The 27,851-nt window shown below is 37.3% G+C and overlaps 1 protein-coding gene across 11 annotated transcripts in view; it reads right to left on the bottom strand.

Annotated features, from left to right (window-relative positions):
• Positions 1-27,851, bottom strand: part of ADAM22 (ADAM metallopeptidase domain 22) — a 238,401-nt gene that overhangs the window by 97,453 nt on the left and 113,097 nt on the right. For all 11 annotated transcript variants that reach the window (XM_019958884.2, XM_070787951.1, XM_070787949.1 and 8 more), the window contains exon 4: positions 18,292-18,358. In XM_019958884.2, coding sequence (XP_019814443.2) covers positions 18,292-18,358 — 67 coding nt within the window. The remainder of the gene's footprint in view (positions 1-18,291; positions 18,359-27,851) is intronic.

Raw genomic sequence — 27,851 nt, 5'->3', positions numbered from 1 at the left:
ACATCCTCCTGCATAAGTGAGATCCTTGCTCACACTAGAAGTTCACCACCCTGGGCTCACATTAGTGTCACATTACTGGCACAAGGGAAGTTTTTTATAAAAGTTCAAACCTTACTCCATGCCATTTATATCAAGACCTCTAGGGAAGAAACCTGAGCATTTTTTTTTTTTTAACTGCCCAGATGACTCCAACATGCTGCCTTAGGCTGAGAAGCTATGCTCTAGCCTATTCCGCTTTGCAGGAACTGAAGACCTGCCCCTGAACTCGACTGCCCTAAATTTCTCCCAGGCATGTGCACTGACCAGACCTTTGTTTGAGGCTGCGAGGCTGGAACCTGTTTCACCAGGTGCTGGTTTACAATAGCCTCTTCCCAGTTTCCCCCTGATTGGCATTGACATGATGAACCTGCCCTCCCCTCAACCTTGCCTCTCCCTCTCAATAGTGAGAAATGACATTTTAAAGTCAGGAAAATCCTGAGTCTCCCTGGGGTCATTAGGATCAAGGAAATTCCTAGAAAAGCTAAGTTTTACTTTGGAGAGGATCCAGCAACTTATCCTGATTAAAATGTATAACCTGGGATTATATAGACTCAGACTGGCTTCATAAAAGGGACATAGGTTAAACATCTGTTCAGTTACACAATGTAAGGATATCTGATTCCAAAGGTTCCCTAAGGGAATCAGAGAGAAAAACAATCTCATTTCATTTTACAGTAAATTAAAATTAAATAACGCTAACACACGGTTGATAATCCATGGATCTACACTATTGCATGCCAAAATCTTTACCAGTTCATGCCAAAACAAGAAAAAAGGACAATTCAATTTTTCATAAAGTTAGAAGTAATTTTCATATGACTGTCCTTTGTTCTGAGATTTGCTCTTGTCTTCTCCTTGATTATAAAGATTATCCATTTTAATTTTAATAGCCTTTTTATTTTGAAATAATTTTAGATTCACAGAAAAGTTCCAAAAGTTCTTGCATATCTATCACTCGATTTCTCCTATTGTTATCACCTTACATCACCTGAGAACATTTGTCAAAAACTGAAAGACTGACATGGTATGTTACTGATTATGAGGTTCTGAACATTTATATTTCACTAGAGTTTCCATTAATTTCTTCTTTCTGTTTCAGGACCCAGTCCAGGTTACCATATTGCATTAGTTGTTATATACATTCTCTTTGAACTGGTAGCAATGGTAAATATGATTTAGGTATTCTGAAGGCACTGTTTCCATATATAGCAAAATAAAAAGATTGGCAACCCTATACTGATCTAAAATTTGTTTTGTTAGTGTGTGTGTACTCAGTCATGTCTGACTCTTTTCAGCCCTATGGACTGTAGCTCACCAGGCTCCTCTGTCCGTGGAGTTTTCCAGGCAAGAATACTGGAGTGGGTTGCCATTTCCTACTCCAGGGGATGTTCCCAGCTCAGGGATTGAATGTGCATCTCTTGCATCTTCTGCTTTGGCAGGTGGGGTGTATTCTTTACCACTGAGCCACCTGGGAAATAGAAGTCCAGGATCAAGAGTATGAATGAATACTTCCTAGACTCTACTCTCACTGTAGATTTCAAAATTTTTTTTTTTTTTCTAAACTACCCTTATATGTCCTGTGCTGGGCTCAGTCGCTCAGTCATTTCGACTCTTGGCAACCCCATGGACTGTAGCCCGCCAGGTTCCTCTGTCCACGGGGATTCTCCAGGCAAGAATAAAGGAGTGGGTTGCCATGCCCTCTTCCAAGGGATCTTTCCAACCCAGGGATCGAACCCATGTCTCCTACATTGCAGGCAGATTGTTTACTGTCTGAGCCACCAGGAAAGCCCAAGAATACTTGAATGGGTAGCCTATCCCTTCTCCAGAGGAACACCCTTATACAAACAGGGTTAATTTAAATGACTAAAACAAAATTTTTAATATAATCCATGGAAATAATTTTCGAAAGGTTACTCAATAACACTTTGCTATAATATTAATAATAATCTAGGACTCCTCATTGCCCAAGATTGTTCTGGACAATCCTTTCAAGGATGTTTGCATAGTGGAAAGCCTTTGAAGAAGAGAGATGTCTCCCTCTAGAGCAAAGAGCAAGCATGTTTACTTCCTATGATAAAAGATTCAGGTTTTTCAAGTTCAGAATTTCTCTAGTAACACAACACACTGTGTGCGCAGGTGTCACCTGGCCCTTTTCCTCTGTCACCCTCTAGGGATCGAGGCTCAAGATACAAGTATAAGAAAATGTTGATGTTCTGGCTACTTCTATTGCCACGAGTAACAAAGTTCTTTGTCTCTGACCCAGGGTCTCTTGTCTTCTGCCAGCATAGATGAAACTGCAACAGCCTAACTTGTTGATTTGTAAGGAGGATAAAATCTCAGACCCTCACAGTTGCTGAAACTTGGATTTCCATTTTCCCCTGAAAATTAGGAGGTTTGTTAACAAGGCGCCTCCGATCCCACATTCCCGTTTTCCCATAGGATACAAATTAGCTGCAAACGAATAAGACACACATTGTCCATCTTATTATAGCTGGCCTGTCTCTCATTTATGCCACTGGTTGGTATCTTTGGACATTTATGTTTGCCATTCCATTCCAGGGTACAAGTGTTTGAGCTGTATCCAAATTATCAGCTCATTCCAACATCTAAAGCTAAATGATCCTTAAAAAATCTCTGCACTGCTTTAATACTCATTGATAAGCACTTGCAGATTAAGCATCAAACAAAAACATTTTAAAAAATAAAAGGAGACAAATCTAGCTAACAGAAAACAGAATAATTTTATTTAAAAGATGTATGTACCAATGGCTGATTCATGTTGATGTATGGCAGAAATCAACACAATATTGTAAAGCAATTATCCTTCAGTTAAAAATAAAGTGTTTAAAAAAACATGCGTGGTTCCTGCTGAAGAGGAAAGATACATAAGAATATTGTTGCAGCAAACATTCTTAAATATTGTAGCAAAAGTTTCTGCTAGAAAGGAGAAAGAGAGAACTAGAAAGCCACTGGATATTTTAATAAATAAAAGTGATAAAGCAAAGAGCTTCTTATTGGAAAATAGTGAACACCACAGAAAATAGGGACCATAGAGTTCTCGAGTTAAAAAAAAAAATTACAGACCCAGTGAGTTTAAAATATATTTTTATTGTTGTGCAGGAATCTTTCCTTATACTGTTTTCCCTTGGGTAATGTTAGCTGTTGAAAACAAAACATGAAAACAGGGATAGGTTCCCAGGAATTAAAGCCCCCAAGTATCCTAACTAAACAATTGTTAAAGTCTTTTGAGATACAAGCTATTTTTCAAAGTTAAAGACTTGCTCCCTCTCCTCTCATATGTAGGCTCAGGCACTTACAGCACATACTCCAATTGTTTTTACATTAAGACCTCCATAACAAATTAGCAAAACCTGGGTGGCTTAAAACAAAAACACTTCATTCTCTCACAGAACTGCAGATGAGAATCTGAAATCAAGGTATTGGCAGAGCCATACTCTCTAGAGAAAAATCCTTCCTTACTTCCTAAATTCCAATGGTTGCCAACAAGTTCCCAGTGTTCCTTGGCTTGGAGCTGCATCCTCTAGTCTCTGCCACCATGTTCACATGGCATTCTTCCTGTGTCTCTATGTCTAAACTTCCCTCTTATACAGATACCAGTCATGGATTAGGGTTCTCCTCTTAACTTGATCACATCTGAAAAGACCCTGTTTGCAAAAAAGATTACATTCACAGGTACCAGGGGATATGACTTTTTGTGGGGACATTATTCAACACAGTACAAATTCTCATCTCCTTTCAAGTAACCATGTGAATTTGTTTATTCATGATCCAGAGATGTTGCTTCTAAGAAGCTTGGCTCAGTGAAATAAAATGCAAGTGTCTACAGCAGCCCTCATCTAAAAAGATTAACCCATATCTTAATTACCTGTAGCCAGACATTCTACTTTCCCATAGCTTCACTGAACAATACTCATCACCTTTTTACACAAATATACAGTAAACCTGGTAATTCAGCTGGTAAAGAATCTGCCTATGATGCAGGAGACCCTGGTTTGATTCCTGGGTCAGGAAGATCCCCTGGAGAAGAGATGGGCTATCCACTCCTGTATTCTTGGGCCTCCCTGATGGCTCAGACAGTAAAGAATCTGCCAGCAATGGGGGGAGACTCGAGTTCGATCCCTGGGTTGGGAAGATCCCCTGGAGGAGGACATGGCAAACCCACTCCAGTATTCTTGCCTGGAGAAACCCCATGGACAGAGGAGCCTGGTGGCCACAGCTCATGGGGTCACAAAGAGTCAGAAACGACTGAGTGACTCAGCACAGCACAGTAAACCTGACCTTCAGTTCTTTTATTACGTCAAACAGAGCTTCCAAATTGCTTATTTTTAACCAGAGAATAGGCAAGAGAAATTGTTTTTCAGCTGTCAGGTAATCACTTACAGACACACTGATATAACAATGTCTGAGCAGACTATGAAAACATTCTAGGTTCCCACAAAATGCTCCTCAGCAGCAAATTACAGTAAAGCAGAGAGGGTACTTGGCAGGTTCTCTGGGATGCAGTTCTAAATTGAGAGAATGGAAAATCAATGCAAAGCACATACAGTGACTAAATAATTACAAACTCATGAAATTATAACTCTTTCCAGGAAACTACTGCATTATTGTATTTTAACAAATAATAGATGCTTAAATATATCGCTCTATATGAATTGCGTATTACGTAAAACCTTATTCTATAGCTGATATTTGAATATCATTGGGAAAGAAATATAATTGTCTAGAAGGCAGTTCTAAAAAAATGACAGCATGTCCCTAAAATGAAGGAAGAAAAAGATTTTTGTTGCATTTGAAAAGTATAACATCTTTGTTTGTTTCTTCCCTTCCTTTTTTTCAATCTAATAATATGTAACTATATGAGGGTTTAAGGTAAAGAAAAAAGACATTGTTTTTCCACTATCTCCTTTAATTTCATTTCCATTCTGTCAACCAGCCATTTGCTCTTTTAAAAAAAAAAAAAAAAAGGAAGGATAAATAGGGAAAAATTCTAGCTGCCAAAGGAAAGCTGCATTGCAGCATCTCTTTCTCCTCTTATACCTTGAACCTTAAAAACTGTGTTCAAGAACTCAACACTAGCATTCAGTGGTCATTTCTATTCCTCCACGGATGATTTTGAATTAGCCCAAGATTAATTTAAGGATACAAACAAAGGGTTGGCTTACTAAGGACAAACTTCTCAAACAAAGTCCTTTGGGGAGGTAGGCTAATATTTAAGGATTGCACCTGTCAAAAAGTGACACTAAATCTGAAAAAAAAAATGTTTTTCCAGCAATATTTCCACCAATACATGATTGTCATTTGCCATTTTGGAGGTGATTTCCTGTAAAATGAAGGATGGAGTTGAATTTGGTGGTCTCTAAGGTTTTTCCTGGGTCTATGAATTTCAGTCTATTTTTTTTTAATCAAAGATTACCAACTTTCTATTTCTTTTAAATAACCAGGCCAACTTTCAAAGAGTTAGTATATTTTACATTGCCTTTACCATTAAAAAATTAAACCAACAGTGAAAGATGTGTTTGGAAAATTTTTAAATGTTACGTGTAAAAATTTTAAACAATTTAAAAATTATTTATAAAATTTCATATAACTTATGCGTCATAGTATAAAAAGATATACATATTTATAGGCAATGAAACATGTATGAATCAGAAATTTTAGGAAGCTGCTTTTATCATCCTTAGATGCTTATAGAAAGAAAGATTGATAATTAGTAAGTTATATTTTGGGTTTCCCTGATGGGCTCAGATGGTAAAGAATCAGTCCTCAATATAAGGGACCTGCATTCCATCTCTGGGTCAGGAAGAGCCCCTGGAGAGGGGAATGGCAACTCACTCCAGTATTCTTGCCTGGAGAATTCCATGGACAGAGAAGCCTGGTGGGCTACAGTCCATAGGGTTGCAAAGAGTCTGACACAACTTAGTGACTAACCCTTTCACTTTTTTCACTTTTTCAAGTTAAATTTTAGCTCAGTGAGTTATGAAAAGAACAAAGGAGAACTTCTTAAGTAAAAGAAAGTAGGCATTGATAATGAAAGTAAAGCTCATTCTTTGAAACAAACATTTTAATAAACTCAAATAAGATTAACCAAGTAAGAGTAAAGGCACAAATAAAATATAATAGAAATGAAACAGGAGATGCTCTAATACAGAATTATCAGACCTTACCAGACCTTAAAAACCTAAAATGATTTGAAGCAAATTTAGCAAAATACTAACATGTATCTACACATGTATCTGTTACCACATTTTATAGAATTTTTAATATGTTTGAAACATTTCAAAGTTACTGAAATTTTTATCATAGGTCAATTGCTGGGATTTCATGACTTGAAATTTAAAAGTAATTTAGAAGTGACTCTAAAATGCCTTCCAAAGACAGCACATGAGTATAAGCCTCAGTACACAGGATGACCTTAGCATCAGGTGAGCAGATGGAAGCCTTTCATTTTTCCTGTTTATATTCACTGCATCTTTTCACAGCAGGGGGAATAATCTGCTCTCCCAGATCCATCCAAACTGAACTTCTCCCCACATACTGTTGGGTAAACAGGAGAAATTACCCAATTTCCTAACATGTGACTTACTTCATTCATTTATTTTTTGTTGTTGTTGTTCAACATATATTTATTGTCTTTGAGGTCCATACATTATGCCAAGAGCTAGGTATGCAGCCCAAGCTCCCCTGGGAGTTTGCTCTTGGAGTAACTTCTCATAGAATGTATAATCTAGGGCACAGAAGATTGCCTTCTTATGGAGCAGGGCATAACGAAGTGCCGTTGGTGATCGTAATATGCTCCCTGCATCATGAGCAGAATCAGAAACCAGCAGTGAAAATGAGTGGAGGGCACCAAAGACCTAGCCAGAAATTCTTTTCAAATTTCCACTTTACCTCAATAACGATTTCAACGTGAAGCGTTTCCCATAACCAAGCTCTGAGCTACATGTCTGTCTTTCTCATTTAACAGATGAGGAAAAAATGAACCATGGAAGAAATAAGTAACTTGTCCAAGGCCACATGAAAATTAATTGGCATATCAGGATACGAATGTAGGTCTATCTATCTCTAAATAGAGGGCCTTCCAGGTGGCATTGGGCTTCCCTGGTAGCTCAGTTGGTAAAGAATCCTCCTGCAATGCAGGAAACCCCGGTTCAATTCCTGGGTCAGGCAGATCTGCTGGAGAATGGATAGGCTACCCACTCCTGTATTCTTGGGCTTCCCTGGTGGCTCAGTTGGTAAAGAATGGACCTGCAATGTGAGAGACCTAGGTTTTACCCCTGAGTTGGGAAGATCCCCTGGAGAAGGAAACAGCTAACCCATTACAGTATTCTGACCTGGAGAATTCCACGAACTGCACGGGATCACAAAGAGTTGGTCACAACCTAGCGACTTTCATTTTCCAGGTGGTGCTAGTGGTAAGGAACCTGCCTGCTAATGTGGGAGACATAAGAGACTCAAGTTCAATCCCTAGGTCAGGAAGATCCCCTGAAGGAGGGCATGGCAACCCATTTTAGTATTTCTTGTCTGGAGAATCCCATGGTCAGAGCAGCCTGGCAAGTTACTGTCCACAGGGTCAGGTTACACAGAGTCGGACACAATTGAAGTGACTCAGCATGCATGCATCTCTAAATATAGCCTCAGTCTCTAAGTTTTACTGCCTCCAAACTACAGATCTATCCTACATTTAGAAACAAATGAAGTGACTAGTTTCATTTATTAATACTAGTGGAGAAAAAAATTCATTTTTAAAAAAAATCAGAAATGTAACATGATCTCAAGAAGACAGCACTTACTATGTCTGAAAAGTCAAATTGCTGTGTGGACTACCTATTTACTCCACTCAGAATTATCCAAAAAACCACTCTGCCTTCTAAAGACATTTAGAGGTGCACTTCCAGCTTTTGAGAATATGGAGAGAAGAGAAAACACAGGCATAAAATAATCAATACATGAAGTCCAAAGGCAGACTTGGTCTTGTTTCCACTAGGTCATATTTGATTGTTTGGGTTGAGGCTCTGCTCAAATATTATACTCCTACCTTCTCTCCATTTTTTTAAATTAATTTTATTGAAGCACAGTTGATTTACAATGTTGTATTAATTTCTCTTGTACAGAAAAGTGATTCAATTATATATATATATATATATATATATATATATATATATATAATTAAATAAGAATTTCTCATATTCTTTTCCATTAAGGGTTATATAGAATGTTGAATATAGTTCCTGTGATATATATCCTGTTGTTTATATATCCTACACATAGTAGTTTGCATCTGCTAATCCCAAAATGTCAATCCTTCCTTCTCCTAACCATCCCCCTCCTTGGCAACCACAAATCTGTTCTCTATGTCTATCTGTTTCTGTTTCGTAGACAAGTTCTTTTGTGTCATATTTTAGATTCCATATATAAATGATATCATATAATATTTGTCTTTGTCTGGCTTACTTCACTTAGTATGATAATCTCTAGGTCCATCCATGTTGCGGCAAATGGCATTATTTCAGTCTTTTTTATGGTTATGTAATATTCCTTTATACATATATATATATATATATACATACTTCCTTGGTGGCTCAGACTGCAATACAGGGGACCCAGGTTTGATACCTCAGTCAGGAAGATCCCCTGGAGAAGAGAATAGTAACCTACTCCAGTAATCTTGCCTGGAGAATTCTATGGACAGAGGAGCCTGGCAGGCTACATTCCATGGGATCTCAAAGTGCAATTAACAGTCATATATATATATATGCCACATTTTCTTTATCATTCATCTGTCGATGGACATTTAGGTTGTTTCCATGTCTTGGCTATTGTGAATAGTGCTGCTATGAACATACGGATGCATGTTATCTTTTCAAATTATCGCTTTATCAGAAAATATACCTACGAGTGGGATTGTTGCATTATTAGGTAGCTCTGTTTTTAGTTATTTGAGGGACCTTAATAGTGGCTGTACCAATTCACATTCTCCCCAACAGTGTAGGTTCTGTCTCTCTTATACAACTGTCTCCATCTCTTCTTCTGCCCACCCTCTCTGGTTTCTTCCTCTTCCTCCCACGCACCACGGTCCTGCACATCAACGCCTCTGGGCCTTTGTCCATACTAATTTCACTGCCTTGAAAAGCTGTTCCCTTCCCATTTCACCTCCTGTTACTTATCATTTAAACTTCAAAGTTAATCTCATTTCCTCAAGGAAGTCTTCCCTAACCAACCAGACTAGATCAGGTCTCCTATCAAACGCTCTCAGAACAATAGAAACCTCTCTTTATGGCACTCTCATAACTGCCATTGTAAAAGACCTATTGGCAGTTATTTTCATTATACCTATCACCTCTACTAAACTACCTGCTTTACAAGGGCAAAAATTATATCATATGTTGTTCACAGCTATCTCCCTGACCCAATGGCAAGCTCTCAATACACATCTATTGAATGAAAGAGGGCTGAGAACACAAGTGGGGTGTCTGACCATTGGAGCTTTTGTATATTCTGCCAGAAATCTCTAATGTCAACTTTTCTGTCTAAATGTCTAATCTCACTTAATCTCCATATTGCCTAAATTATTAGGACTTTCCTATGGGGATAATCAAATGCACTGGCACCCCTTCCTTTTCTGTTTCATAGTGTGCTAGTCACTCAGTTGTGTCTGACTCTGCAACCCCATGGACTGCAGCCCACCAGGCTCCTCTGTCTATGGGATTTCCCAGGCAAGAATACTGGAGTGTGTTACCATTTCCTTCTCCAGGGGATCTTCCCAACTCAGGGATCACATTCGGGTCTCCTGCATTGGCAGGCGGGTTCTTTACTGCTGAGCCACCAGGGAAGCCCAAATGCCAAGGTGCCAATTTTCTAGTTGTTACCTGTTCTTATTTTTATAGTAGCCACTTATTCACCAGAAAATAAGAATTTTTTATAAATGAAAAAGAAAATAATACCAGTTTGAGACAACACCAAGGGAATAACTTGTGATTTCTTTTTTTTTTTTTGGCTTCCAACCAGTTTCAAATTGATCAAAAACAACATTTCCACAAATCACTTCTTAATCACAGTTCACTCTGATTTCAAAAATTTTTCTGAAGGTAGATCTGTATAAGACATTATATAATACAAAGATTAGTTCTGCAATTAGAATTAAAATAGGAAAAATATTCTATTATAGAATAGTTACTTGGTTTCATATATAGAAACACTATTAGTGCTACTTTGATATTTTTAATTTATGACTGAACATGTCTTTTTAAGTTTATAGATAACATCTTGAATATTAACAGTTAAGTAATCATTTAGATACTTATTTGAAAAATTTTTTACACAGAAAGAAAATAAAGAGGACTTTCTGCTCAAACAGGTCACAAACAGAGCTTAGAAACAGAACTCATGCTGACACCAGCTGTTACAGTCCATTCCTGCTTATTCCCAGAAATGAGATACCTGACCTGTATAAACTGGTAATGGGCCAATATATTTTCTTCACACTGCAGAGTTAAGACTACTTGCAATCTTAACAATGCCATTAAGGAAGCTGATGCATTATACATGATGACTGACCTAGAGCAACCTTGCTTTGGTCCCAAGGGAAAGCAAAATTTACTTAATCCCCAAAGAATTTTTTTCCAATAATACAAAGAGAATTAAAGCATGAAACCTGAAACCACACTGATTACAAGATGGCGGAGGAACATATGTCTGCTTAAGCCTGCCAGGGGGAAAATGCACAGTGTCCAGCTCATCAAAAAGATGCTAAATAGATGACTAACAGTGGATAAAAAGTAAAGTTAGGAGACAAACCTGGAATAATTGTTACGTGTGATCAAGAAACAGATATTTTAAGTTTGTTTAAGAGATTTGTGTAGCTCTTTCACGTTCTTCCGTGTGTGTGTGTTGGGGAATGAAGGGGATGGGCATTTTGAAGCACCTTGGCAGGGATACAACAAAATATTGTCTAGTGTTTTTGCAAAATGATGACACCTTTCAGCTTCCCTGCTCTTGTCCATAAAACTTTACATTTCCTCCACTCCAGACAAAAGTACACGTAGGGATAAGATGGGCATAAAAACGAAGCCATGTGTTTGCCATGTGCAGGATGGCAACATATTTCATATGGTTACAGTTTAAAAGCCACAGCAATTCCCTCTACTGAACAATACTCAGTCTAACTTCTAAGGAGTACAAAGAAGGAATAAAAATAAACCCCAAGAGAAAATGATTGAAAAAACAGGGCATTCTTAGAGGGCATTTACTTGTCTTTAGGATAATGGAAATTTTATATTTAGAAGAAAAGAGACTCACTCAAACCAAACGATTACATCTCCAATTCATGGCTTACTAAAACATCTGCTAAGGAAGATGTATTGATAATTGTAAATGGTAAAATGAAATGCTGTAATTTAAATATATGTATTTTGATTCCCCTGCCACTATAATTATTGGTTTCCATAAAAAGCATAAATTATAGTGAATAATAGCATGAATTCCAGCATCAGACTGCTTGGCTACAAATTCCAGGGAAAGTTAGTTAAATTCTATGTGCTCAGTTTCTTCATCTGCAAAATGAGGATACCAGTGGTACTACTGAGGGAGTAAATGATTTAAAATATGTAAAACACTTACTAGACTAGTGCCTGGCACATAGTAAGTATCATACACATGTTTGCTATTTCTCCAACTGCAACTAGTAATTCTACTTTTATTATTCTTCAGTGCAGTTACCAGTATTGATCTCATTGAGAATATCAACATAATTCAAAGAGGTAGAGATTGTACAAAATGGGAAATTCAGTATCGTAAAATTTAGAGCACTTATGGGTATAATAATTATTTATTTGCAAAAATACAAATTTTGAGAATGATATAAAGTCATTATAGCAAATCATCATATTTTTAAATTCTAGTAAAGTGAGGTTTCTTTGGCTAGAGAGAATATGCCACCGATAGCCTTAAGGAAGCAAAATGAGTTTGGCTTTGTGAGACATGGTTAACTCTTCCAAGTGACTAGCATTAAACTGCTGGCAGCAGTTATTCGCCTCTAAGATAAGACTAGCCTTGGAGATAATAGATCGCAAGAAAAAAGCATAGTCTTTCCACAGGACAGTAAGACAGTAACATATGGTGATTATCAATCAATGAAAATAGCTCACTAGGACTCCCTGTGTGTGTGCTTAGTCCCTAAGTCATGTTCAACTCTTTTGCAACCCCATGAACTATAGTCCTCCAGGCTCCTCTGTCCATGGGATTTTCCAGGCAAGAATACTGGAGTGGGTTGTCATCTCCTTCTCCAGGGGATCTTCCTGACCCAGGGATCGAACGCAGGAGGATTCTTTACCATTGAACTACCAGAGAAGCCCAGGACTTGCTTTACCAACCATCAGATAAATAGATTTTCCAGTTACACTTTTGTTCAGCATTTAAAATACTTCATAAAACTTCTGTGAAAGTATCATGGCTCTTTCAATAGTAACAAGAAAATTGAATCATTCTTCTGATATAATTCACCATTAAAAATGAAAGCATTTAAAAATGGGAAGCCACTCAAACCCACAGGACCCAAAGGAGGAGGTTTCCTGTGCTGGTCCTATTTGCAATTACAGAATCATCTCTGAATTAGAAGATCCTGGAATTGAATCACACCATCCCTGAAATTCAACTCAATAATTTCTAATCAATTGTTAGAAGAGTAACCCGGTTAGTACATTTACTTTTTAGAAAGTTTAGATCTCATTCTTGCAGGCTTCTTATATCCTGAGGTTAAGAAAAATCTTTTTCGTCAGCTGTTAGGAGCTAATGAAGTCATTAAATATAACAAAGTTTAAAACTAGTTTAGCTGTAGCTAGTAACTAATTATTATGTATAAGGAAAATATATTGATCAATATTTCTTTAATCATTCTAATTTAATTACAAGTCATGTTGATGTTAAGTCATAGCTAAACTCTTTTAGAGAATGTACTTGAGAAAAAATGCTTCCAAGTCATCTAATTTTAAAATATGTATATTTATGGTTAAATTATTTTTTTAGTAGTGTAAACAAATATCATGTCCATAGCTATGACATCTGAAATGTTCTGGCCAAAATAACTTGTGTGAGGTAAATGCATGCCCATTTCACCTATGACACCTGCATCTTTAGTTTTCCTTCGCACCAGAAGTTCTGCTTTCAGAGTTTAGGCTCAGTGCTGAGAGTCCTTAACCTAAATCATCCAGGAAGTGCAGCAGAAGAACATACATACAGATTCAAACATATGGGTAGTCGCATCTGCCAAACATTCCTATCATTGTAGCAGGAGTCCCTCAAGGACCAACTAAAGGTCTTTAATTGATAGTCTGCCCCTCAGCTGGCCTTAAAATGATTACTGGGTTTCTTTACTGGATAAATGCCACCCCCCCTCCCCCGCCCCCACCGTCTCCACAGAGTCAGGGAAAATGCCTGAAACTTCAATTTGAAATTAAGGATGATAAAACTAAGAGCTTAGGTGACAACTATAAATAGATCCATTAAAAAAATTCCTTTATAAAAGCATCTTCATAGGCCATATGACTTCATTACTATCTAGGTGACTAAGTATTCTTCCCATATCCAAGAAGTTCTAGAAAAGCTACTGTAGTGAGAATTCAAGATAGAAAGCCTGTTTCTGTAACCTAAGGAAAAGATGTAAATAAGAAAGACATTTTGGAAAAGAAGTACTGCTGCTGAGTTGCTCTCCTTAAAATAAAAAGAGAGAGAGATTTTAAATAGCCTTTGTATAGATTACTTGGCTACTTTGTATAGATTCCATGGCTATTGCTTGCATTTCATCTCAAAGACAGCCTCAAAAACAAAGACATTCTAAAAGCTATTTGAAAAAAAGATTCAGCAGTATGGGAGGCTCTGTACTAAGGCATGCAGCACAATTTACTGCACACCAAGGTATGGTTTTTCTTTTGTACTTAATCATTTACTCTTCTTGCTTCTATAGAAAGAACCAAGAATCTGGATGGTAATGCAGTTCTGAGAATCAATAAGGAAACTGGATATGCAGGATAAGTAAAAACAGATTAATCCCTTTGTTCATCTTTTCTGCTGCAATAAATATATGTAATGACACTTTGGCAGTTGACTAGCTATTTTTGTGCTCCCCACGACTAAAAAAAGAAACAGTTCAAGCTCTTATGTACTGTTCAATTATATGCAACGAGTTTGGGAAAAATCTACATCTCATAAAAGGATATGTTAAGTAAAGCTGTCATTTAAAAAAAAAAATAGAAGCAAAATGAAGTCACTAAGCTCTAATGTACATTTTAAATAAATTAAATCCTGTCACTAATAATTGAGAAGAGTTTTTCCTAATAAAGGAGTCTACAATGTTTTATAGCACCATATAATCACTTGTGGGTTTTTTTTTTTTTTTGGTTAAAAAAAAATTCTTAAAAGATACCTTAAGAAACATTATTTCTTTAACACACTGTGCACGTTTGAAGTACTCAAGTATTGAGAATTATGTTCCTCATGGAGAAATCTAGAAAACAATATGAGAAAACCTGAATACAATTCAAGATCAAAAGCAATTTTATATGGATGATTTTCAGGTTTATAGACACTAGAGAGATAGCATAAGCCAGGAAGGTATCCATTGTCCTGACAGTTATCACATGTAAATTTTTCTAAGTGATTTCTTATAGCTGTCCTCCATTAGTATTTTTTTGCCTGTCGTTGACACATTCATTTTGGAAGACAAAATGATTAAGACAGGATTTTTAAGGTATATCTCTCTTTTTTAAAAAAGAAAATAGAATTGAGCTGGAATTCTAACTTTTAAAATTGAATGCAAAGGGAATCTCCTTGTAGCATAGCCTCCTGCTAGGGGACAATACTGTGCTGAGCTAGAAATCTTTCATGAGCTGCCAAACCTCAGGGAGGGGAGATGGATGTGACCAGCAGGAGAAAAGCTATCTTGTAAGAAAACACTCGGGCTTTCTCCTTGCTTCTATATCAACTTCCCTGATACTCAGTTCCCAGAAATGACTGTGGCCATTTCAGTTTACCTAAACAATATTTTTTAAGGAAAATTCTACCACCATCCCATCAAAGTAAAAGGTTCCCTCTCTCTGCTCAGTCACTCAATCATGTCTGACTTTGCAACCCCAATGACTATAGCCTTCCAGGATCCTCTGTCCATGGGCTTTTTCCAGCAAGAATACTGGAACGGGTTAGTCATAATAACCTCTCCCACCCCTTAAGCAAACACGTTCTCCTCTGACACCTGCTCTTCAACACCCAGCACTCTCCAATCTCCAGACTTCAACCTTGACCCACTCTCCAATGCCTTCTTACCCATCTTCTTACTGCCACAATGGAACCAATTAGGACTTTGAGACAATGATCCCTGAGTGCACTCAATTCAATTAAGTGATGGGCAGTAACCAGTTAAGTGCCAGTCAAAAGTCAATACTGGAAAATGGGTGTCTCTACATATCCATCCTTAACGATTAGGATTCTGATTCAAGGACAGGTTAGGAGTGGTCACATTCAGTCTAGAAATAATTTGAACTAATAAAAAAGATACCCAGCAGTTATTACTTTGTGATCATTATCATCAGAGATCAAATAATTTAACCAAATACTATCAGAACCAATAACACTGGTGACTGGTCATGATCATTCACTGGTAATGATACAATAATAAATCATATCTCTTCCAAGATGTCTATTTTTACTTTTTGACTCCAGGGAAATCTACTTCCTTCCCCATCCATAAATACAGAAGATTTACCATTCCTTTCCTAGTGTTCTAAAACTCCTACTATAGCAATTTTCCTGAGATATGAAAAATAAAATAGGCCTTGTACTAGAGTATGTCTTTACCATTTTTGCCCAAGGCAACTGATGCTACCGAAAAGCTACCCAAATGCATAACCAAATTTGAGAGGGATACCTAAAGGCCCACTACACAGACCACCATTTCAGTTTAAAGATAAGATTATAAAGGTGCAATTGTTAGGAACCTCCAGAAAATGAGATATGTATATAATAAGTCTAAATAAGATACATTTCACTTTGTATGGCTGTCTTATTTTACATTTGCTGTTGTTCAGTCACTAAGTTGAGTCCATCTTTTCACGATCCCATGAATTGCAGCACGCCAGGCTCCCTTATCCTTCACTATCTCCTGGAGTTCACTCAAATTCATGTCCATTGAGTCAATGATGCTATCTAACCATCTTGTCCTCTGCCACTTCCTTTTCCTTTTGCCTTTAATCTTTTACATAAATGTAGACTATATGGTAGATAGCATGGTGTTAGGAGTCAGCTCCAGAGATAGATAACCTAGATTCAAACTGCAGCTCTACCCCTCCTGCCTGTGTTACTTTCAGCCAGTTATGTAACCTCTCTGTACCTCAGTTCCCTGTCAAGTGGGATAAGTTATTTTATAATCACAGGTTGTTTGGAGAATTGAACATATATAAATTCATATGACTGTCACATCATGAGCAATAAATGTTAGTAATTACTATATTAGGATTATAATACTGATGAACCAGAGCCTATGTAATGGGACACTTCGACTAAACAAAATCCTGGCACCTTTCAGCTTCAAGACAGAAAAAGCTAGCTAGCCATAAAACAGCAAACTGCATGGTTTAGACTTATTTACTGCTCCGCATCAACTTCAGTTTCTTTTGTCTTAAAAATCCAGAGCCATAGTTCAACACAATCAAAACAAAAAGATTTTGTTCCCAGGGTATTCTAATTAATTGAGGTTTCACACTTACATTCTTAAAGTTTATGTTAAATACACAGAAGTTCTCCTTAAACTAAGGGACAAACTTCAAATTTAATTTTTAAATGAATTGGAAATAAATGTAAGTGAAAGATGATATTCATATATTTTATTAAAAAAACACATAAAAAGTATTTATCATGTTTTTCAGCCTAAAACCTTTCTTTGTAAACTTTGATGGGAAAAAGGTTTAATAGAACTTTAAGATCAGGATTATGCACCTCTCTGATCAGAATAACACTTTCTTCAATGAGACATAGAATGCCTTGCAGATAATACAAATCATTATCTTAAGGAAAGGTCACTAAAGTGTATTTCATTTTACTGTAAATAAAAAGTTACAATCAAGACCAAAACCCAGACTGTGAGAGACTGTATAGGATAAATAACCTGACTTCTTCAACAAATAAACTGCAAGGAAGAATAAAAAGAAAGATAAAGATAACCAATGGAATAAAAGAGAGTTTTTAAAAACTGATTTTTTTAAAAAATTAAGCAAAACTAAACTCTAGGACACACTTGGATAATAAAACTATAAGCAAAAGTAAGGAAAGAATAACCACAAAAGTCAGATAGTGTTTACATGTTTTATAAGAGGAGGGAAGGCCCTGGGTTTGGAAAGCAGCACATGGAAGAACAGAACAAGCTCTATTTCTTAAACTCCTGTTCAGAAGAAAATAAACACTTAGCTAAAACTCTTTATATTAAACATTGGTCCTAAAGAAACTCCTGGGTGCTGTTTGGTCTCATATACCTCAGACAGCATCATCAGTTGACAGACACGTTCTTATGCCTATGAAAGTGAAAGTGCTAGTTGCTCAGTTGTGTCTGACTCTTTGCCACCCCTTGGACATGTAGTCCATCAGGCTCCTTTGTCCACGGAATTCTCCAAGCAAGAATACTGGAGTTGGTAGCCATTGCTTCTCCAGGGGATCTTCCTGGCCCAAGGATCAAACCTGGGTCTACCACTTACAAATCAGAAAAAAAAAAAATTTGTATGAAATCTTTTTCAGAGTTTACCCAACAAGAACCAGTATCCTGAGATTTCTGTCTCCAGGGATTTAAAACTCTCTGGGATATCCCTGTTGACATAATAAGTTCATAATTTTTCCAGATGAATTTTTCCAAATGAATACAAAGCCAGGCACCTACCCTAGACTCAAGATTCCACCTCTTCGTTCTCAGTGCTAACCTTAAAAACCAATTTCAGAAATTATTTTCTGTGATATAATCTAAAAGAGAACTACTTGCAGTAATATTAATCCCACAAAACATAACTCCAACAATTCCTGTAGTACAGACTTCTTTTACTGATAATTAAGTTTTCCCCTAAGCCAGTGACACGTTTTAATGATAAATTCTGAAATATAAAAAACCCCAAATTGTATATTGGAAGCATCATGGAAAATTAAAATTATCATCAGCGCTTAAAAGATTCTCAGAGTTTTCCTCAAGAGAAAAATTTTACTTACTTTTACTTCCACAGTCTTCCCTCCATGTTCAATGTGTCTCTCCACATATTCAGAGGACAGCAAATCACTGCAAAAAAAAAAAAAATGATGATGAAAGAGGACCTTGAATATGTAAATCATTTGAAAATCACCACTGTTGACAACATTCCAGCATGAATGATTTATTTAATATAGATTTTAAGGCAAAAACAAAACTTTATAGGTCTCTCTCTCTCTCTTTCATACACACACACACACACACACACACACAGCCTAGTACTTGTAAAAGGATATGAAGCTGAACTGACTAATCCACCTGTCACCCCCTTGCTTAGCAGAGCTAATTCCACCAATATAGTTCAGCAAGTTTAGGAAACTACCATCATTTTTAAGACATCTTATTCTTCATTTTTTTACTTTAGCTTTTTTGTATACAAAGATTTTAATTTAAATTTTTATTATTCCTTACATCCTTCTTAGTTTCCTTTGCTGTTTCTCTTCTCCAACGTTTGAATAGTGAGGTACTCCCAGGAGACACTCTCTCCATATTCCTTGGTGCTCTTTTCCTGTCTCATGGCTTTAAGTATTAAGACACTGTCAATATCTAATTTTTTATTTCAAATTCAGACCTTTTTTTTTTTTTTTTCTCAAACTGGAGATTTAACTATCTACTGGATGTCTCTGCTTGAATATCTAATAAGCATATCAAGCTTAACATGCTAAGGTGGAATTCTTTCACCCTCACCCACTCCCCACCTCCTGTTCAGCCACAGCCTTCCCCAACAGCTAACTGCTTTGCCCCTAACTTTGAAATGATCTTTGCTTTAGCTTTATATCAAAGAGTTTTGATTTGCTACTATACCATACCATTTCTCATGTGTTATGTGTGATATTTTATCTAACAAAATGTTTCCCCCACACAAAAAATCAAACAGAGGCAAGGAAGTCTAGAAGAAATGAAAAAGAATATACTTCAGCTTTCTAAAATAATCTTTTTTGAAATCTCTCCTAAACAACCACCAGTTTCTTATATATTAACAATTTTTAAATATTTACATCATCTTAAATATACTTATCTCTAATTCTACATATGAGAAAAAATTTCCCCTTTAATAAGGTGCCTCAAGATACAACATTCATGAAATGTTTTAAAGTCTTTAAATTTTTAAAGCACATTCACATCCTAATCTTTATCCAAGACCATACCCCCAACAGGAGAGGTACCAGCCAGATGTTTTCAAAACACTGCCCCCAACCTTACTATCAGTCTCCAACAACTTCTCCATCAGTGACAGTGGCAGCATTTATTAGCAGAGCCAGCCAGGTTCCCTCTCTTGGGAATCTGAACTAGTAAATTCAGAAGAAAAAAAAAGAAAATTACCAGATGAAGGAAAGAGAAATAGAAAATCAAAAATAAGCAGTCTCTTGAGAGAAACCGAGCTGTGCCAGCGGGTGAATCCTGTCACCTCAAACCTAGTCTCTCTCTTGGTGACTCTCAGGCCAAAAGATACAACCAAGCCAAAGAGCTGGAGAATAAAGAATTTATTACTTGCAACAAGTAAGGAAAACACCTTGCCCCAAAGCAGTGTCTTCCCCAAGAGCAAAATTGTGAAGTTTCAAGTTAAGGGTATGTGCATATTCATGAAAAGACTTGAGAAAATTCAGCAAAGAATTGGGGGAACAGTTAATAGAGTCCACACTTCAGTTGACTGAAGTCATGAGGGTCAGCAAAAAATCAACATCATCTTTCCTTAGGTTCCACTTGATGTAATGATTGAGCACTAGCCCTACGTGAGTTTAAAGTCTGCAAAACAGCTCAAGAAAGTACTTAAGGCCAATCTTTACCACTGAAACAGAACTGGGAGTCTTTACAACTGATTTATTATCTTTGCTGTTGTTATTTCTCTTGCCTGAAAACAGTTTATTTTGTTTCCTTAAGATCAGTATTACTGAGATCTGCTCAAGGTCAAGCAGTTGGCCAGGCTTATACCACAAATGACTTCTATGTCAAAAAGCTATATCTAGTTCTTTTTCTCCAGGGACACCTCCTCCTCACCTTATTTGCTTACAAAATCAGAGTAAAAGCCCCATATCTCCACTGAGTAAGCCACTGAATCCAGAACAGCCCATCCCTAATGTTGGATCCTTTCTCCTTCACTGCCATGTGAGTAAACCCCCATTATGGGAGCCAGCATGAGCAAGATCAAAAGCAACTATGTAGAATGATACTTAGAGGGGGAGGAACTGTAGTAGCAGTAGGAGTAATAATAATAACAATAATAAATTTCTAAAAAAATAGCTTTTGAGTCTTCCAGGTTTTTAAATTTCAAGGGAATATTCTTCTTTGAATTATAAAATCAAGAAATTAAGAGAGTATGAGTCACCACAGGAATGTAATTACAGCGAAGAAAAGCCTCTGCTCAGAAATTATGCAGCTATTTCAATCAAGCCTCTATATGTAAAGTTTTGCTGGAAAGGGCACTATGTAATTTAAACCAAAAGCAGCCCACACAATTTGGTTCTGTTTGTTTGCAGTATTGTGGAAGTCGGGTAAGTATTGTTATTTAATTATTGGGCTGAAAAACCTTCTATTTAAAATACCATAATTTTTTCCTCTACTGAAACATAAAAATCCTTACTACCACCAATTTAGAACCTCAGTACAAATTTTTGAAGCCTCCTAAAGTAGAGATAATCAAAATTGTCTTTTTAAGTTCTATTATTCATTTTAATCATCGTTTATCGTTAAGTAGGAATCTACTTAATTTTAAGTACAGGAAAACAGAGACTCTCCTTAACATATGGAAAATTTTATTTCATCTGATCAGGAAGAATTTACTCCATTCTCAAAAGTGCTATGTGAATGATTCTTTGTGAATTTTGAAAGACAAGTGAAAATCATTTCCAGTCAAATTCTAAACCCACTTATTTTCTAAAGGAAGTAAGGAAATGTTTTAAAAATTCAAAATGAATTCTGGGGCCCCCTTTTTAAAATTTATTTGCATGCCATAATAAGCCTGGAAAAAGCAAAACAAATACAATGTCAACATTTTCAGTCATAATAATGATTATCCTTTGTCTAGCGGGCAACTGTCATGAATCAGAGGCAGCTGGTATAGTACAAAGCTTTTGGAATTTAAAAACAAAACCAAATATTTTTATTTCCTATCCAAACTGCCATTGACTAGCTTTGTGACCTTGGCCAAGTTATTTAATCTTTATGAACACAATTTTGTCCAAGTCTAAAATGAAGATAATAAAAATTTCCTTATAAAGTTGGTATGGTATTAAACCAGAACATATGTGAAAAGTCTCCCAAATCCTGATTTCAATTATCCCACTCCTTACGCATCATCTCCTACCCATCTTTCTCTTGAACTCTCACTTTAACTGTTTGTGTTACCGAACCCAGGTTTGACTTGAAAGCCAATACTTGAGAGGCAAGTGTTGGCTGGAAAACAAAAAAAAAGGTTGCTTTAATCAGAAGTCCAGCACCCTGGGGAGAAGGCAGATTTGTGTCCAAAAACCTATTCCAAACATTCTGCATGACAAGGAAAGTTTTTAAAGAGAGAATCATTTGGGGAGGAGGTCAGAGTCTTCGTTATCATCCACTGTGTGCAAACTTTTTCAGATTGGTTGGTAGTGAGGTAACACAGGGACTTCCCAGGTGGCACTAGTGGTAAAGAACCCTCTTGCCAATGCAGGTAGACATAAGAGATGTGGGTTTGATCCCTGGGTTGGGACAATCCCCTGGAGGAGGGCACCAGCAACCTACTCCAGTTTCCTTGCCTGGAGAATCCCATGGACATAGGCGCCTGGGGGGCTATGGTGCATAGGGTCACAAACAATCAGACACAACTGAAGTGACTTAGCATGTACGCATACATGAGGTATTACAGTGGTGTTCCAGTATTCCAGGAATCTTGTAGTCAGTCTGAAGTTACCATCCTCCACCTGGATGAGGGCCTTAGTTCCTACAGAAGAATCCAAAAGTATTAGGAACCAGGACCGTGCCCTGATTGATTCAGCCATTTGGAACACAGGTCAAGGAGACTGAATGAAGCCCATTATCCATAAATAAGAAATGGGTAAATGGAATGGCCCTTGGAGGGGACCTGCAGTGTCCAGTTCCACTTCATTTGGAGATTTTTAAACCACTGACCCTACGTACTACTTTTTCACCATCATTCATCTCTCTCTTGTCCACCTAATCTACTTTACAGTCCATGATTTATCATGAAATCGCTCCCTTGTTCCTCTTCCTCTCTACACTATGCTCACTTGGCCAAACCTCAACCTTGGTAAAACTTAACTCTTCTACTAATCAAAGTCTGACCCTAAGAAGCAGAATGTCCTGAATGGTCATACATCTAGCCACATAATTTATGAACACAATGGTATGTGGTCCCCCTTTGCCCATAAATCCACTAGTGCATTTTCCTGGTCAATTTACTCTGAGAAGATCCTTCCAAATTTTTCTCTCCTAAAATCCCCAAGGTATTTCTTCATTATAACTCCCTGCTAATGACCTCACTTCTATATTCACTGAGAGAATGGAAATAGAAAAAGGCTGCTTCATCTTTCCAAGCTACCAACACCCCTGTTTTCTGAGCCAGTCTCTGAAATAGAATAAGACCCTATGGGGCCTTCCCAGGACAGAATTTCCTCCATGCCCTCTGCCTGACTTGTTTGTAGAAAAACTTTAGTCAAATAATAAATATAATGAGAGAAATGATAAAATGCAGAAGCAAAGGAAAATAGTCAAACAAGACCAAAAAGTAGTAGTTTAGTCATTAAAAAAAGTCAAAGACATTTAGTTCCTCCTCAAGGGCTACAGATAATATTCTGAGCCATATCCTGTGAGCTGTTTTGTAGATAATGAAATCCCACCAGGAGGAAGAAGTTAACTACATGATGACCAGACTACAGCCATCACATAAGTTGCCAAAATTCTGAGATCCAGACTCAAGAAAATCAACCCTGGAATTAAAGATCAGCTGCACCTAAAATAATCAAAATGATGCTGATCAGGCCACTACATGACTAATTCAAGATGACTGTCAGAGCTGACTGTGCTGTTCTGCATATTGCCCCCCTTCCCTCTGCCTACACACTTCTGAAACTCCCCTTTAAAAACATGCCCACTGATTAATGGTGGAGATTTGGACTTCGGACATGAGTCTGCCTTCTCCCCCAGTTGCCAGCCTCCAGAAAAAGGCAGATTTTCTTTTCTATCAACACACGCCTCTCCGGTATTGGCTGTTGAGCTGCTAGTGAAATAGAAATTGCTAGGCAGTCAGTGCAGGACTCTGAGACCTCTGTCTTATTTTCAATAAACATTTCACTCCATTAAACTAAAATTATACCCTTTGTAGAGAATTCCTGGAATGTGTCCTTGGTCTGATAAATTATCAGCATTCAGATCCAGGGAAGGGCAGTCATTAACTGTTCCATATGGGTGATCATTCATCTTTGGCCCATAATTCTGGTCCATTGTAAAATGGCCAGTGGGCATGAAAAAGGGTGGCGACTTAATCTGAGGATCAAAAAAGTGATAAAGATGTTAAACATCTTGACCTTTAAACTGATTGGTTAAAAATGACACATTTTAAGGACAGGAGCCAACCAAAACTGTACAGATTGATACTGGTAAGGATATAAACTGCTGTAAGTCCCACCTCGGGGGGACTCTTTACCCCCTTTCAGTGTCTATGCTGACAGCTTTGTACTTTCCTTCTCTTTAATAAATCCTATTGTCTTGTTTGGGAAGTTCATTCTTTGGCTCCATGAATAAGAACTCAATATGGTTAATGCATAACTCTCTCAGATAAATCCCAATATTCAAGTCTCCACTCAAAATGTATCCTACTAATAACTTCACAGTGAAGAAAACTGGGGGACATCAACCTTAACTGAGTGATAATAGCTAACATTGTCAATAACAGAAGAAACCAAAATCATGAGCCCCTGCAGTGATGCACTGAGAATGCCTCATTACAGTATTCCCACTAAATATGCATAAGAAAGAAACAAATGAATAAAGAAATCCAAATCAGCAACAGATTTTCAACCAAATAGCCTCAGAGAAAAGACCTAATCCAAAGTGCTTCCATGCAAGTATGACCTCAAGGTCAAGATCATATCAAGTGTATGATAGTAAGACCCTTTGATAAGACCTCAGATGGTCTTAGAGTTATTTTGCTTAACCTATATCATCTATATTTTTAAAGTTTTTAATATTTTCAAGAGCCTGCCTATTAGATTCTCAGCTATAGCAAAAAGTTTCTAAGAATCTCAAGGTATGACTCATAGATATTCTCACCTAAACAAAAAGACTTCTAAGAATCTTAAGGGCATTTTACTCCAAGTAGAGAAAGGCCTGTCTCAAGACTTGTGGATTTGGTTTGTCTTATGGGATAAATACCAATAAGATTCAAATGAAACCCTCCAAAAAACCACTGCCAGCTTGGATTAAAACACACAAGTTAATTCAAGTCTTTTACAGCCAGGAAGCAGACCTAGAAAGATACTTAGATTAAGGCCTGGGTCATTTCTCATGGAAAGAAAATGGTGACGTAAATGGTGGAGCCAAGAACCTTTAGCAACCACTACCAGGACAATGAACAGAGCTTTAATCAACATATAATCCCTTTCCCAAAACGGGGGAACTGGTGACATACACCTGGCTGACTATCAGAATTTCAATGGACCAGTGATAGCTGGGTATCTCCTATTTCTCTGGTTTTTAAATAGCAATATCTACTGAAATCATCCTATCCTTATTTCCCATTATATATTGAATGTATGTGGAATAGATAACTTGTCCTTTTAGTTCAAAGGCCTGTATCTGTGTCAACTCATCTACAAATGTTTAATCAGATTGAGATGGTAAGAATTTGAACCTTGAGTTTGAGCCTGATAGCATAATGGAATGAGATCGTTCTGGAGTCTTTGAAGGAATATGTGCATTTTACATAGGTGAGAAATGTAAATAATTTGTGGTCAGATGATAGACTGTGGTTGAACAAAGATGTCTACAAACTCTTTGTCACTCCTCTCATGGTAAAGTGGAGATCATTTCTCCTCTCCTTGCAGCTGAGCTGGTCCTAGAACAAACACAATGAGACAGAAGTGATATTGTATAACATCTGAGATCTGCAACTTTCACTTCCATGCATATGGAACTCTCCATCTTTGAATATTTGAATCCATTCACCATGCTGTGAGGAAGTTTAAGCAGCCATACAACAAGACCCTTGTAGAGTTTCTAGCTGACAGCCCCAGTTGAATTTCCAGCCAGGGCTGGCAATAATTCCTAACCATATGATTGAGACCAGTTTGGATCTCCCAGATGTAATATAATAGTGCCCCAGCTAATATCACATGAAGCAAAACTGCCCAAACTACAAAATTTTATAAAATAATACACTGCAAGACAATAGGCTAATTATGCCTTCTTATTCATATATTCAATGATTGTTACATTGTACAAAATTAGCATCATGTTTTCCTTTTAGAGCAGTCTCCAGGGAATTCCCTGGCAGTATAGTGGTTAGGCGGAGAAAGCAATGGCACCCCACTCCAGTACTTTTGCCTGGAAAATCCCATGGATGGAAGAGCCTGGTAGGGTGCAGTCCATGGGGTCGCTAAGAGTCAGACACAACTGAGCTACTTCACTTTCACTTTTGACTTTCATGCATTGGAGAAGGAAATGGCAACCCACTCCAATGTTCTTGCCTGGAGAATCTCAGGGACGGGGGAGCCTGGTGGGCTGCCATCTATGGGGTTGCACAGAGTCGGACACGACTGAAGCAACTTAGCAGCAGCAGCATAGTGGTTAGGACTCAATGCTTTCACTGCAGAGCCCACGTTCTATCCCTGGTCAGGGAAATAAGATCCCACAAGTTGTGTGGCATGGTCCTCCCCAAAAAAGAGAGAGAGACAGAAAATGTGCACAATGTAACTTGTTTTAGATGTTAACATAGAGACAACTTACAATTTTTGACTTTAAGATGGTGCAAAAGCTATATGCATGTGGTAGAAATCATATTTAGATTTTGGATTTTGACTGTTTCCTGGCCTAGCAGTATGCTTTATGATACTCTCTTGTGATGCTGGGCGGGCGGGTCAGAGAACAGCAGCTCCCAGTCAGCCACACAATTACAATAATAATCAATCTAGGCACTTACAGCCATTCTGTTTCCATGCCAACCTTTCCATTTTTCACTTTCAGTACAGTATTCAATAAATTACATGAGATATTAAATACTTTATTATAGAGCAGGTTTTGTATTAGATGATGTTGCCCAACTGTAGACAAATGTAAGTGTTCTGAGCATATTTAAGGTAGGCTAGGCTAAGCTACGAAGAAGGCAATGGCACCCCACTCCAGTACTCTTGCCTGGAAAACCCCATGGATGGAGGAACCTAGTAGGCTGCAGTCCATGGGGTTGCGAAGAGCTGGACACAACTGAGTGACTTCACTTTCACTTTTCACTTTCATGCTTTGGAGAAGGAAATGGCAACCCACTCCAGTGTTCTTGCCTGGAGAATCCCAGGGACGGGGGAGCCTGGTGGGCTGCCGTCTATGGGGTTGCACAGAGTCGGACACAACTGAAGCAACTTAGCAGCAGCAGCAGCAGGCTAAGCTATGATGTTCCGTAGGTTATGTGTATTAAATGCATTTTCAACTTATCAGGACATAACCCTATCATACGCTGAGGAAGTTCTGCAAGAGAATTATAAAAGTTTCAAATATGACTACAATCCACCCAGTGAAATAGTAAAAAGCCCCATAGGTCATGGGTCACAATGGAAAATCAACAGATTCCGTTAGGTACTTAGACCAAGAAAACCTTTTCAGAAGTATAGAACTGGGAAAATAGAAATTTTAAGGACTCAAATTTCATTATTATCTTTAATAGTAATAAAAAATGATAAGCTTAGAAAGTTTTTTAAAGAAAACATTCTTCCCATTCTCTCCATTCTATACATTGTTTCCCTAATTTCATCTTTTCTCTCCTTTATTTTCTCACTTTGTTTAGCCAAGCATTAATCTTCCAGATTCTCTGACAAGCTAACGTCTTTGCTGAGAAGCCTCACTACAGAAAATGGATAAATGTCCTGAACTTTCATATCACTGAGAATTAATCATCCAGTTTTTAGCACTGTTAATGTGCAAAAACTGTTATCTATATACTCAGTATGTAATAACTAGTACTTACAATTCCCATTTTGTTTAAACTAAGTTAAAGGGAAACTACAAATGTGAATCAAAAGTTTTTCCAAGATTTGCCTTTTGGATGAGAGTTTCATTTTATTATTTTACAATTTCTAAACATGAAAATTCCTTTCCTATTTATACATATACAAGAGATTTTCTGTGTACCCTTGTACCTAAAGTGGAGGCTATTTTAGCTATGTTCTGCTGAGGACGTCTTAATCTGATGAAAATTTTCAGGGAGCTTTCATTGTGAATATCAAGGACTAGGGACTTAAAGTAAATATGATCAGATGAAAGTTGCAATAGGTACTGTCATTAACATTAGCTCTTGTTTATAAAATCCTTATTCTTACTAAGG

This window comes from Bos indicus, chromosome 4 (assembly GCF_029378745.1).
Source record: "Bos indicus isolate NIAB-ARS_2022 breed Sahiwal x Tharparkar chromosome 4, NIAB-ARS_B.indTharparkar_mat_pri_1.0, whole genome shotgun sequence".
Classification (NCBI taxonomy): domain Eukaryota; kingdom Metazoa; phylum Chordata; class Mammalia; order Artiodactyla; family Bovidae; genus Bos; species Bos indicus.
The sequence above is the reverse complement of the archived record's forward strand: the minus strand, read 5'-3'. Positions and strand labels throughout refer to the sequence as shown.